At 41.1% G+C, this 12958-nt stretch overlaps 1 protein-coding gene across 3 annotated transcripts in view; it reads right to left on the bottom strand.

Annotated features, from left to right (window-relative positions):
- The window catches only part of WARS2 (tryptophanyl tRNA synthetase 2, mitochondrial), a 46648-nt gene extending 42858 nt beyond the window's left edge, over nucleotides 1-3790 (bottom strand). The window contains exon 1 of one of the 3 annotated variants that reach the window (XR_008574675.1): nucleotides 3241-3359. Coding sequence is in view for 2 of the 3 variants with exons in the window: in XM_054810073.1 (XP_054666048.1) it covers nucleotides 3681-3734 (54 nt within the window). In the remaining variant the exon portion in view is untranslated. Of the gene's footprint in view, nucleotides 1-3240; nucleotides 3360-3680 lie in introns of those variants that run through there. The other 2 variants (XM_054810073.1, XM_054810082.1) reach the window with 2 other exon arrangements.
- Nucleotides 3791-12958: the final 9168 nt, after the last annotated feature.

Raw genomic sequence — 12958 nt, 5'->3', positions numbered from 1 at the left:
TATGTAGCAGGAGCTGTGCAGATCAGAGAGTCTGAAGGGGGTACGTGCAATGCTGACTAGGCTCCTCTCTGAAAAAATTAGAAGTCCATTATGGGGTACAGAGGGGAAAAAGAGATACCCTGTCCAAGAGTTTGAGTTCACACCAGTACAGAAATGCTCCAAAGTTAGTCACTGGCATTGGTAGCACTGCTGATAGTTAAGATTTTCTTCCCTAATCACCTAAGCACAAACAGTCCCTATCTTTACCTCATTCACTTAGATTTCTTTCATCAGCAGCTGTTACGGTTAGGAATGAAGGTCTGAGTTGGAGAAAAGAAAGCCTACACAGGCTGGGATTTGACCACTGGCCACGTCTGATCTTAAATAATTTGGCTTTGCAACAGTGAGACTACAGAGATTATCAGTTGAAGATACTGATGTAACAGCTAACCAATGAAATTCACAATGACTGACACAATGTGAAGCCTGATTTAGTAATATTTAAGATATAACTGAACACTTACATTGATAGCAACAACTTCTAAAGCTTTGCTAACAGGACTAAACCTAATTCATATTTTATCAGGTCACACACCAACAGCTGACTGACTCAGATTAAATTTTCCTACTGACAGGTTATGCCATAGTTGGATTTCTCAGGATTTTATCAGTAATTCCCTGGAGTACCTATTAGTTGCCATTTTTAAGAGTGTCTTATCAAAGAAACAGACTTGATGAAATGACTTTCTATAACTCCGGCTTAGAGATGACTGAAGAACAATAAATCAAGGAATTTGAAAATAGGCTCTTAAAAGTCAAGACACTCAAAATATAATTAATCTCTCCAATAAAATGTTACTTTCTTCTTAACCACATGTATTTTGCCTATGTATTCTAGTTGTGTACTAGAACTATGCACAACAAAAAGTACAGAGGAACTTTTCCATAGCATGATATAAATCCAGCATAACAATTTCACTACAGTGAAACAAAGCTGAAACCACAGAAACTACATCCTCTAATAACTATGACTGCATTATCAAACGCTCAAACATCAAAACTATAAGGGTGCCAGTAGATATATACTGCTCAAGCTTGAAGACAAACACATTTCCAGCTTGAAATTCGAATATTCCTCATTAGCACATAGCAAATACATGATCTGTTCCAAGCTGTATTCCATAATAGTTGAACTAGTCCGAAGTCCAGTCTGGCAAAAGGAACAGCATAAATTAGGAAGCCATTTTTTTCAATTCTTTTGAAGAAGCACTGAAGTACCACTTCAGTTCCAGTGCAATTCTTTCCAGATAGACATAAGAGGGCACTTAAAGCGAGAGAGGAAAGTGACAAAAGCCCACAGCATATTGGACTTGCAAATTTAAAATCAGAAACAAATTACTAGTTATTTGGGGGTGGGCAGTATGAAGTTACATAACTAAGACTAGCTATGAAGTTACATATCCAGCACTAACTTTGGGCTTCTTGTTTTTTAAATTAAAACATTTAAAGAATGTATTAAAGAATATAGGAAATACATTCTCAGACCTATCACATCAGGTAACTAACCAGGTGACAAAGCACCTGATGAGTAATCTTGATCTGACGGGCAACTCAGAGCTGGCAAAGATGTTCATGTCAGAGCAAATATTAAGATACAACAGAGACAAGCCTGCTTGGAGCAGATTTCTCTATTATGCAGGATAAAGCAGAATCCTTTGCTAGAGGAGTGAAGGCAGGGGATGGTACCTGCTAGGATACTGAACGGATCCCGAAGAGCCACCATGAGTAGCTGGAGAGATAAGCACATACAAACGCTTTCAATATTTTTCAAGGAACTTTGCAGTTCTTGTTTTAAAGATAAACAGTGGTTTGAGGCATCTTTGCAAGATCTGCATGTTTGCTTTGGTAAAGGTATTACAGGGACAGTGTAACTGTTCAAATTTTGTGTTAAAAACCTAGGGAGATTTAGATACACAGAAGGGAAATGAAATCAAAGTATCTCAAGGAATGGAAACACCCAACAAGCTTATGGAGCGTGCAAAGACTCTTTAGGTCTTCTATATGGTTAAAATTCAAAGTAGTCTTATACACAAATGAATTCTGAAACAAAAAATATAAGCAGAAGCCTTACCTCTGCCTCACAGTAACATCTAGTAGGAAGCATACAGTTACTACATAAAGCATCAGGTACGAAAGTTTCTCCCTCTTTACCTCTCTACCTTCTCAATAGAAAGGGCAGAATCAAGGTCATTTGCATGCTGTTAGCTATCTTGATAAGTAACTGAAATATGCCTTAATTTCTTAAGTTTAACCTTAAAAATCCTAGTTCTGAAATAACTCAAACATTCCTGCAACTTGTCATTTTCCCAGACTCACCACTATATACACCAACTTTTTGTGTATTAGTGAATATTTTAGCTTGAAATTATCGGAATAACAACCCTGTGGCTGAGGGTGACAGAATTCAGTTGCTGCAAGGTCACAGATAGCATGGATAACACCAAGAAACTGGTGACATCTCTGATCTTCTACTTACCTTATTTTTCCTCACAAGCAACATGAAACACATCTACCCTGACACCCATTCTGGATAAAGTGTTCCATTGCAGAAATATGACATACTATTCAGGATTTGGATGATAAATAAACATGAGCATGGTTTTCATGAAAAAGCCAATTGTCCAGTTAAGGGAAACAAACATTCACTAAAATGATGCAACATTACTATTATTGCCATCAGATTGTTTTAATAATTCTTCCACTCATGTAAAAACAATACTACAAGCTTCGTAAAAATTTAGATTGGTAAGGCAAATCATTTATAGGCCAAAAACTTTATGAAGGAGATTGCCTACAAACACATGCTTGCTGAGTATGTTCCTACCTGAATTGGCTGATTGCTTGGGGTATCTTCCCAAATATGGTCAATGCAATCATTTGCTCCTTTATTTCAATTTAGTAATAAAACGGGGGGGGGGAATAATAAAAAATAAATCAAGTCCCTGTTCCTTGTGGTCACAGTGAAAATCCCAAATGAGTTAAGTAAATTTAACCACTACTACATCCCACCGAACTTGTCTAAGTACCAAGGCAGAGGGTTGACATATATCCTCTAACTGATGTTCAGACACCTATGCGGGTTTTTTTCGCGCTGAGGAAGACGGGAGATTGTAGCCTGTAGGTACCTTTAAAATCGGAAGATAATGTTCTAGCGAAAAAGTAAAGACCAACGCTGAAATTTCGAATAACACCCAGTAGTACCTCAGCGCTTGAACGACCACCAGGACACCGCCCAGGCACGGCGAAAGCAGCCGCTGCGCCCCCACATCTCATTTGCTGGCTCAGACCTCCCTCTCTCCCGTACCCCCAAAACCCCGTGTGCCCCGCGGAGTAAAAGCCCCGACGGCTGAGAGGCGCCAGGGACAACCAGCGGGAAGGATGGCGCCGAGAGAACGGCGGCGTGAAGGGCGGCGAGCTGCAGGCGCTCACAACGTCCGGCCCGGCCCGCCCCCGCCCTGCGCCGCCACTGTCCCGCGTCCCCCGTCGCTCCACCGCGCATGGGCGGAGTCGGCCCGCTGCACGGGGGGCGGGTTGGTGGCTAGGTCGGCCTCGCCTGGAGCGCGCGGCTCAGCCCAAGCCGGAGAGACCGGGAAGGGACCTCGTGTCCATGCCGGACGGGGGAAGTGTCCCAGGCCCGTTACCTGGCCGAGGGTCCCGCGGTGCAGGGCCCGGATCAGGCCACTCGGTGTCGCCATGGCAAAGGGGGGAAGGGATAGAGGGGGGTAGGTAGACAGGGCAGAACCCCGGAAGGGTCAGCGCATGCGCTTAGTAGCGAGTTCACCGCAGTCCGGAATGCGCATGCGTAGTCACGGAGTGGCAGCTTGAGAGGGAGGGGAGCGGTCATGTGGCAGCTGGGGACTGCGGCGGGCGGTTGCGGGTAGTGTTGGGGGTCCGCTGCTGGGAAGCCGGGGCCTGTTCGCTCCGCCGTGCCCGTGGTGCAAGCGCCAGCCCACCGCCTCTCGTTCTTTCACGAGCCCTGTCTCAGGTGCAGGTTGCTTTTGTAGTCGTCCTCAGCAGTGTGCCCGCCGCCCTGCTCCACTCAGGCCGCCTGACCGTGCCCGCGGCAGCTTTTCCACGGAGAGATCCGCAGCCTGGCCCCTACTTGAAAATACCCGCCTCTGCCTGCCTTCCTCCCCTTTACTCGCCAAACTATACAGTCAGTCCCCACGGAAAACCCTGAAAAGCGGCTCTCTGCCCTGAATGCGCCCTGCTTTGTCCCGAATGCCAAGGCCAAAGCAGCTCTCTCCCACGGATGTTAAGGTGATAGGAACTGTGGCTTTTCTGCAGGGCTGGAAATACCCGGGGGAGCGACTGTGGGGATCCGTGACTGCAGGGTTTGGGGAAACAAACCGACAGTCAGGAAAGAAGGTGCGCTGGTAGGTCTGTTACCTGTGGCGCTATGCAGCGTACGGGTGGTTATCTCCAGTAGCCGGCTCAGTACTGAGCAAGATGAGTCCAAACTTGATCACTGAGGATATTGCCATAGAATGTTACTAACTGTAAAATCCTGAAGTAAATTTAATAGCTAAAACCACTGTAAGTTTACATAACTTTTTATTTATTTCAATTTGATGCATTGGTTAATAACAAATTTTTAAAGTTTAAAACTATGTACAGTGCTTAGTACCTTGGAGCCTAATCAGACTCTACTATAATACAAATTTTAAAAAGTCTGCTTTGCACAGTTAATAAGAACTTTAACTTGAACCCAGAAACTGTACATACATTTTTTCAATCATTTGCATCAATCGCTATAGATACTGTTTATAATTTGAGCTGAAAACTTCTGTGTGCATCTGAACATTTTTTTCAGCAAAAATGTCAGCCATTTTTGAGAACATAATGAAGCAAAAGTTACATGAAACTGCTTGAATCGTAGAAGACATCAAGAAAGAAGATGAAAAATGGAGAAGTCTAGGTGATATTTTTTGAGATTTTCTGATCCTGAGGCCAAAAAATATTAGATAAGAGCCTGTGGCTGCTCCAGTAAGGTGAGACTGAAGATGTGCTTTGAGTGGAGCATCAGGCGACAACCTCGATGGTGGGAAGGATGCATAGATGCCTTAGACTGTCTCACAACTAGAACTGTTCTCTGTTGGAGGCTAATTGGAGCAGGTAGAGCTATCTTAAACTAATGCGGTGAAGAGGAGGATGCTGAAGAGGGAAATGGAATATAAACTTAACTTCCAAAAGTTATAAAGAAAATTGAAACAATGTGATAATGAAATTTTAAGACAATTTTTCAGTTGTAAAGAATTTTAAACCAAACTCTTTTCCAGTATGTAATTACCAAAGAGAAAGCATTCAGCATCTATTAAATATAAATATTATGTTATTATAAATCAGTAAGTCAGACGTTGGTTTGGGGCAAAATTATGAAGGAAAAAAATCTATGTGGGATTCAGTGATAAAAGACTAAAGAATGAAGGTATAGTTAATAATACTTAAAAAGTATTAGTGTTAATTTTCGAGGTTATTAGAATTTGAGTTAATAAATGGAACAGTAAAAGGTGATACTTTTTAGACTTTTGTAATACCTTTAACTTAGTGCCACAGAGCATTCTAATTAAACATACCAGAGAAGCACACATTAAATGACTAAGGGCTGATTAGCTGACAGGTCTCCAGAAGTACTTGTTAAATTTGAATTGGGAGACTTTTAGTAGAGTTCTACGGTGACCTGTGCTTTGCCCTACTCAATACTGTTACTGGTAATCTGGAAATAGATACTGAATAATTTATGTTGAAATGTGCCCTTGACACAAATATCGACAGACTTGTAAATAATGCTAAAAACATGGTCATCACTCAGACCATTCTGATAATAGGAGTGTATTAAAACAAAGTGTGTTTTAAAATCAAATTGAAAACAATGTAAAAACTCAAAGTTGTGGGGTTTTTTCTTTAACCAGAACTGGCCTGAGCTATTACTTTGAAGTTTTTGTTGAACCCAAACTCAAGCTGAACAAAAAGGAAAAAATCAATACAATATTTACAATAGCTCTTTAACGCAAGAAGAGCCCACTACTATGACAGAAATCTGGTAGAGGCAGAAAAATAAGCATGGGATATTCTTGGTGCAGGCAGAGAGGGAGAGTGGTGTGAATGTGCAAGGCAGGTGAGAAGAGGAAGAGGTTGGCTTGAGAATCCCAGAGAAGACGAGACAGCTTGCATCCTGAGAGATGGCCATGTTAGGGGAGGAGAAAGATTCACTGCTCATATTTATTGTCCTCTGAAATCTCCCGCTGCTGCTGAAGCTCTTCTGACCTTTCTCATGTGTGATTCCTAGGCACTTTTCCCCTTCCCACATTCCCCAATGCACATTGTGAATCCTTTCAAGACTGTTTAGATGTGCAGAATCTGCCGCTGAGCCCAGATTAGGAAAATACCAGTAACGGGTGAACATGAGCTCAGTCAAAATATCACTAGTGCAATTCTCTGTTTTTAATACCGCCAAACTGACCGTTGACTTAGAAACAAGAGTTCTAGACCATATCTTTCAGATGAGTGTGTGTCTCCTGGGGCACAGCGATTCTGCAAAGGATCTAGAGTTTGTGGTGGACAAGCAACTCTATTTGCTAGTACAGTCCTGTTGCTGAAATGGTCAGTTAAGTGATTTTTTTTTAGTACTGGGGTACCAGTTAATAAGTACTGAGTCCACTTTGGGTTTCCACGCTTAAAGAGAGATATGGAAAAATCAAGGAAAAAAATACAGGCAATACCTGTAAAATGATTTAAGAGAAGACTAAGGCATATGGTCAATTAAGAGATTAGTGAAATTGCAGGATAGTGCTAGGAACAGAACAGAAAGTCCACGATTCTTTTTTTCCGTGTAGAAAGATCTCTATGGCTGGGCTGCAGCCCACAAAACTTTTATTTTCATGAAGTCTTGAAGAGGCAGTGCTTTACACAGGACTTAGCCTTGGTTGGTCTACAATGTGAATGGGGTTCTGGGAATTAGGGATGTGTAGAGAGTTTTTATGCATTGCCCCCTTGTCTTATTTAACATAGAAATTAGTAGTCGTTTGGTTGTTGGGAGCAGATTGTAAAAAAGAAGAATGGTTAAAGAAGCTGAATAAATTTTGAAAACCTGGCTTTATTCCTTGCCACTGTCAAAAATCCTGTGTACTAAAATCTTTTGTGGTCCTCGTGAAAAAATAGCAGAAATTCTGTGCTCTCCTAGCTAAAAGCTAATTTTTTGCTACTGTGCTTCTAATATACCATATGCTAAAAACATGAAACAGCCTAAAGTATTAGAACCTATGTTTGCTAATTTAACATGTAAGATTTATGTTTTATGCTTTATCTATTTGTGCTTTAGCTCCCATCTTTGAAATAGAGTAACAGCTATTCAAGTCAGCATTGTCAAAACAATTTCATTAAATACTCTTGAATCATTCATGTTCTCTGATAAAAGTAACAAAGAATAATATAGAAGGAAATTAGTAATTTTCTACTCAATTCAGGGATTATGACAGGGAATGCTATGGTAAGAAAGTTTTAGGACACCATTTTGAATAAAAAATATTTTTTAAAATGAACAATAATCAATGAAGCAAGACCCTTGCAGAAAACAATAGTATGTTATCATATAGCTAGAGACAGTGTCATAATATTTATACAGAAGAAGAGAGGGAAATGAATTAAAATCATATCACACAGTTGATGCTGTCATTTCTCAATTTCTGAGTGTTTCATCATATTTTTTAATGTATCTTGGGAGAGGGGTAATTATAATTACAATTGATTTTATTGTTTGCTACAGTATTGCTCAGGTACTGTCCCACAGGCAGGCAAACCCTCCACTAGACCAGGTTGCCCAAAGCCCCATCCAATCTGAACTTGAACACTTCCAGGGATGGAGCATCCACAGCTTCTCGGGGCAACCTGTTCCAGTGCCTCACCACTCTAACAGTAAAGAATTTCTTCCTAATATCTAATCTAAATCAACCCTCCTTCAGTTTAAGGCCATTACCCCTTGTCCTATCACTACCTGTCCTTGTAAACAGTCCCTCTCCAGCTTTCCTTTAGGCCCCTTTAGGTACTGGAAGGCTGCTGTAAGGTCTCCCCAGAGCCTTCTCTTGTGACTGCCGTTGTTTTTTAAGTGAAGGATGTCATTAGCAAGATACTACCTGAATGAAAGAGCAAGGAAAGGGGATTTAGGCAAACTATAGAAGGCAGAGAAGTGAGACCAGGTAGGGTGAGATCTGAAGAACAGAGTAAGATGAGAAGTTGGAACAGGCAACCAAAAAGCAGAGGAAAGGTTCCAGTCAAACCCTTCACATTGTCCTACATAAAGAACTTCACTTGAGGCGTGTAGGTTGGCGTAGTTTAAAAGCACATCTTTGAAATTCTCAAGAGCCTAGAGGTTAGCAGGAAGACTGGCTGAAGAGGCTGAATCAATTACTCTTACCTGCTTCATTTTACATTTTACACATGCTATGGAAGGATCTTTGACTGTTTTTATACATCTGTCTCTTCAGTGAAGCTTTGGCAGGGTAGTCATTTGAAAGTGCTGAAGATCTGGCAGCAAGCATGAAGAAGTGTTGTATTATCTTTTGTATGCTGAAACTGTTGATAGTATCATAGCATTGCAGAGAGCTATATTCTGTGAAGTTCATGGAAAAATACTGTACTGGCAGTCACTGAGAAATAAAAACACCTAGAATCTTCTGAAATCGGTAAATCTTTTCTCCCTACAATATGCTGGGAAAAAGAAATCTTTCCTACATGTTCTTTTGTATTATCATCAGTTATGGTGACTGTGTTCTTTACATTCATTTTGAATCTGTGTTTCCTGTCATGAGCAGATTAAAAACAGAAGAGAGCAGAGTGAAAGTTTTCTATTGCAAACATCTGTGTCTGAAAAAGGATTGTATTTCCATGTCCTGGAACATCAAGGCGAAAAGCTTGCCCTCCCCAGACACACACCTTTGCTTTGCAGCAATAAGGAGTTTATAGACAAGGTTGCTTTACTACAGTAAATAGAAAACCCAATTGTGCTATTATTTCTGGTGGTTAATCCAGCCTGGGTGTCTGAGGAGACCTTCGATCATTGTTCTCAGCAGAGAACTATCTTATTCTATATCTAAAATGCTTCACGTATTTTTGGGTGTAACATAAGCCATGCTTTTAATAACCCGTCTTTTGTATCTGAAATTCAGTTTTATATGCAAATATTGCTGTCCAGGTAAGTGTTCCTGGGGATTGTCAGTAGGAATGGTGACTGGACATACTTATCCTCTATAAGTTAAATTAAATCCACAGACAGAAAAAAAAGGCTATGTCAACAGACTTCACGAAAAAAATTAGTGCTGATGTATCATCCATATCTGTCTGCTTTTAAAGAACACAAGACTGGAAAAGGAGAGAAAAGATGTTGTAAGAAGCACCGGGGGCCAAATATATAGTACTTTCTCATACTTTCTGGTATTCTTACAGGAATTTAGCCTTCAAAATAAGGAAATTTATTGGTTTAGATGCTGCCCTGAGACCTTCCTATCTCCTACGTAAATGCCCTCCTTTTAAAATTTCAGTATGCTAATAGGCATCAATACAAATATCACCCAAAATATATTTCACTAGATTCATGTACTCCCTCACCCCATCGTACCCAAAGATCTGTTAAGCCGTATGCAAAACTGGAACAAATCTGGGAAACAGTTTGATAAAATCATCATCTGGTTCTTCAGTCACAATCATCTCGGGCGCCGAGGAGGCTTTTACTGGTATGCAACAGCGATTCTTCCTTTCCAAAGTGGATGCGTGTCTTCAAGTAACAGTCCATGAACTCGAGTTTTACTTTGGACAACATTATTAGTGAGGATGGTCTTCTCTCTCTCCTTATAATTTCCCCCATCTGCCAAACCTTCAGGTATGCCCAACTGATGGTGATATTTCCATACCTGTGAAAATATTAAAAACTCTTAAGACTGCAAATACTATTATAGGAAATAATAGAAAAATGAAGAAAACTTAAAAGTTTTAAACAAGCTTGGCAAAGTTAAGAAATTGTCTGTTAGGAAAAGTCTTATCAGCAAACAGATTTAGGAATAGGTAGGAATTCACACAGCCTGAACCTCTGTGCTTTGTAACTCTGGTTGTTCATTTTAGTAGGAGAACCTCACAGCTGCCTTTTTACAAAGGCAATTAGCATGACATCTCTCTCACTTTCTCTAGAGGGTATATTACAGTGTGAACGTTTGCCTGTGACTTACATGTCGGTCCAAGGTTCTCAGAAGAGATTCTACAGAGAATAATGAATTGAATCCCTCAGCCTGCTTATTGGAATAAAGATCTTAAAGATGTGAGAGTATAGAAAGATCTGCTTGCATTTACATCAGGGGTCATTAGGCACCAGACACTTTTGAAAAGTCAGTGATGTAAAACCTATGATTTATGTTTATGAAGTGTTCCAGTTTCTAAAAATATGCCCTATTTCCAATCTAAATTAGTCTAATTTCACTTTCCAATTTTAGATTGTGTAACCTCATTGCCTTTTAAGCTAAAACACGTTTTACTTTCAGAAATCTTCCCCCCTTATAACCAAAGAATGTGTTGGTTTTTGTTTTTTTTTCTTAAAGAAATGGCATGGACTGATTTTTTCAAAAGTGTAATAAAATGGGCTCTACACATTTTAAATTACAATTGTGGCTCCTTAATCTTTTCAGTTTTTCAAGCTCTTTTCTTCAGGGTAAGCACCAAAATGTGCCACAAGACTATTGCTATTCTCAATATCATTTGTCTGCTTCTGCTCAACCATCTGCTGAAAAAGAAGCCCCAGAAGTGTTCCTAAGAAAGTTTGCAGATGATGCACAGATCGATAGAACAATAAATTACATTTATATATCTGAGAATAGTGTTAGCTGCTGCACTGCACTGAGAGCTCATGTTCTTTCTATCTGATCTCTGTCTACCAATTTCAGTGTCAGTGGTTTTCACAGTCCCCCAACTTGTAAGAGTAACATAGGTTTTTGGTTTTCAGGTGTGTGACCTTCCCCATTTATGTGTGTTCAGACACATTGCTTGAATGAGTTCCCCTTCCTACCAAACAATCCAGCTGCGTATAACTGGTTCTTTCTCAATACTGTTTATCATTCCACCAAGCTATGCATCATCTGCAAACTTTACTAGCAGTGGTTAATAAAAATACTAATTGCTAAAATGAGATCAGGGCTTAACACCTGTTGAACTGGTAATGAGTTAACATCCATTTAATATACAGATCAATATACTCTTCACTGATTATTTTATGTTAATTAAAAAAATAAGACTGTCACTAAGTACCAAAATAAACAGTTTACAAAAATGTAGATATGGCTAGATACGAGAAAGATTGAAGTACATAAAATGCAGAGTTGTTATAATTATCTCTAAAAAAAAAATCACTCACCTATGGTAATGTAGTAGTAAATAACACTCCCAGATAAAGATTTTCCATGTTAATTTTTTTGTTTTACTCTACTATTTATACGCACATTCATGGCTCTGCTCAGACTATTGTGTTCCCATCTGGGGAACGCTGAACACCTATGGTTTATGGGATACTTTGGGTTTGCAGCTGCTTTGTTTCACCAGAGCAATGAAAAGTTGCTGAAATAGACTCTAGCACCCTTTGCTTTCTGCATTGCAAATTCCTGCTGATTCATCACCTCCCACCATTAATTATTCTTCATACATGACCCCCTTGTTTACATTCCCTTAGCCTGGCTTTACCCTGTGAATGTATGGAATTCCCCAGGCGCACACCATCCAGCTCCCCTTGTATGCCAAACTTAATGGCACTTAATTCAGGCAGAGCGACTGGCTGCCGAGAGCATTGTGTTGGTTGGTGACAGCAAAACCTCCCTGCTCTGCCACCTGCTTTACTTGTGCCACAGACCGGGAGAGCCAGGCCGACCACCGCTGCTGAGGGAGCGAGGGGATGGCATGGGCCCCAGCTCCGGCTGGGCAGGAGGGTGGCACCACCACAGAGTCGGTCCATGTCTCCGGCTCTTCTGGCCTCTTGGTAATGGCGGCAGCGACTGATCAGCTCTTCACAGCTTTTCCCTGAGCCCTCTGCTTCAGCTCCTCACCTTTCTTCCATCTCGTGACAGAAGTGACCCTGTCCCTTCTCCTTTGGGCAGCAAAATACGATTTTGCCCACGTTACTTACAATGTTCTGTCTACACGTGCCCACTTTCCTCTCCATCCCTCCTCCAGGGAGGGTGCTCCTGGCTTCCCCCTCTGTGCAAAAAACGAGCACGCTGTCTCCCACCTCCCTCTCAGCTTGTCTGTAAAGAGGATCTGGCACAATAGGTGCTTTCCTCCCAGATGCTTCGTATGAATGGCCATACTTGCTGTTATTTTTTGTAACTAAAAGTTGTTTTGTTGTTGTTGTTTTTTTCCCCATGCAAAATTGTTCCCTTTTGGACTGGCCACCATCATCCATTGTTCTCCATGAAACAGAAACTGCCATTGCCCTCAGGGGAGATGGTGGCTGCCTATACTGTGAGACATCATAAAACACAGACCCCGTTGGGAACAATGGGGAAAAGCCTTCTCAACGTGGCCACCAGCTGAGGCCTGCCACCGCTCTGGGCCCGTCCAGAGCGCTGGGGAGCGGCAGCCATGTTGAGGGGAGGCGGTGGTTCACCAAGCGGCCTCTGGGCCCTGCATGAGGGGAAGACAAGATTACATGCAACAGGAAAAATACCCCCAAAACCCCACCTTAGTTACAAGAAGCAAGTGAAATAAAGTCTTTGTGCAAGGTTACAATGAGTTCCACTTATGTGGGAGCTAGCAGAGATTTTAGCCAGTTTCATAGGGGAGGTTGAAGTTCTTTTTACTGCTCTTTCCCATTGATGCCTTGACTCTCCCTTAAATACTAAGAGAACAAAATTCTTATTTGACAGTTTTAATAGGAAACAATTTTTGTCAC

The sequence above is a fragment of the Grus americana genome, chromosome 1 (assembly GCF_028858705.1).
Source record: "Grus americana isolate bGruAme1 chromosome 1, bGruAme1.mat, whole genome shotgun sequence".
Lineage (NCBI taxonomy): Eukaryota > Metazoa > Chordata > Aves > Gruiformes > Gruidae > Grus > Grus americana.
Note: the sequence above shows the minus strand (reverse complement) of the source record. Positions and strands in the feature narration are given on the sequence as shown.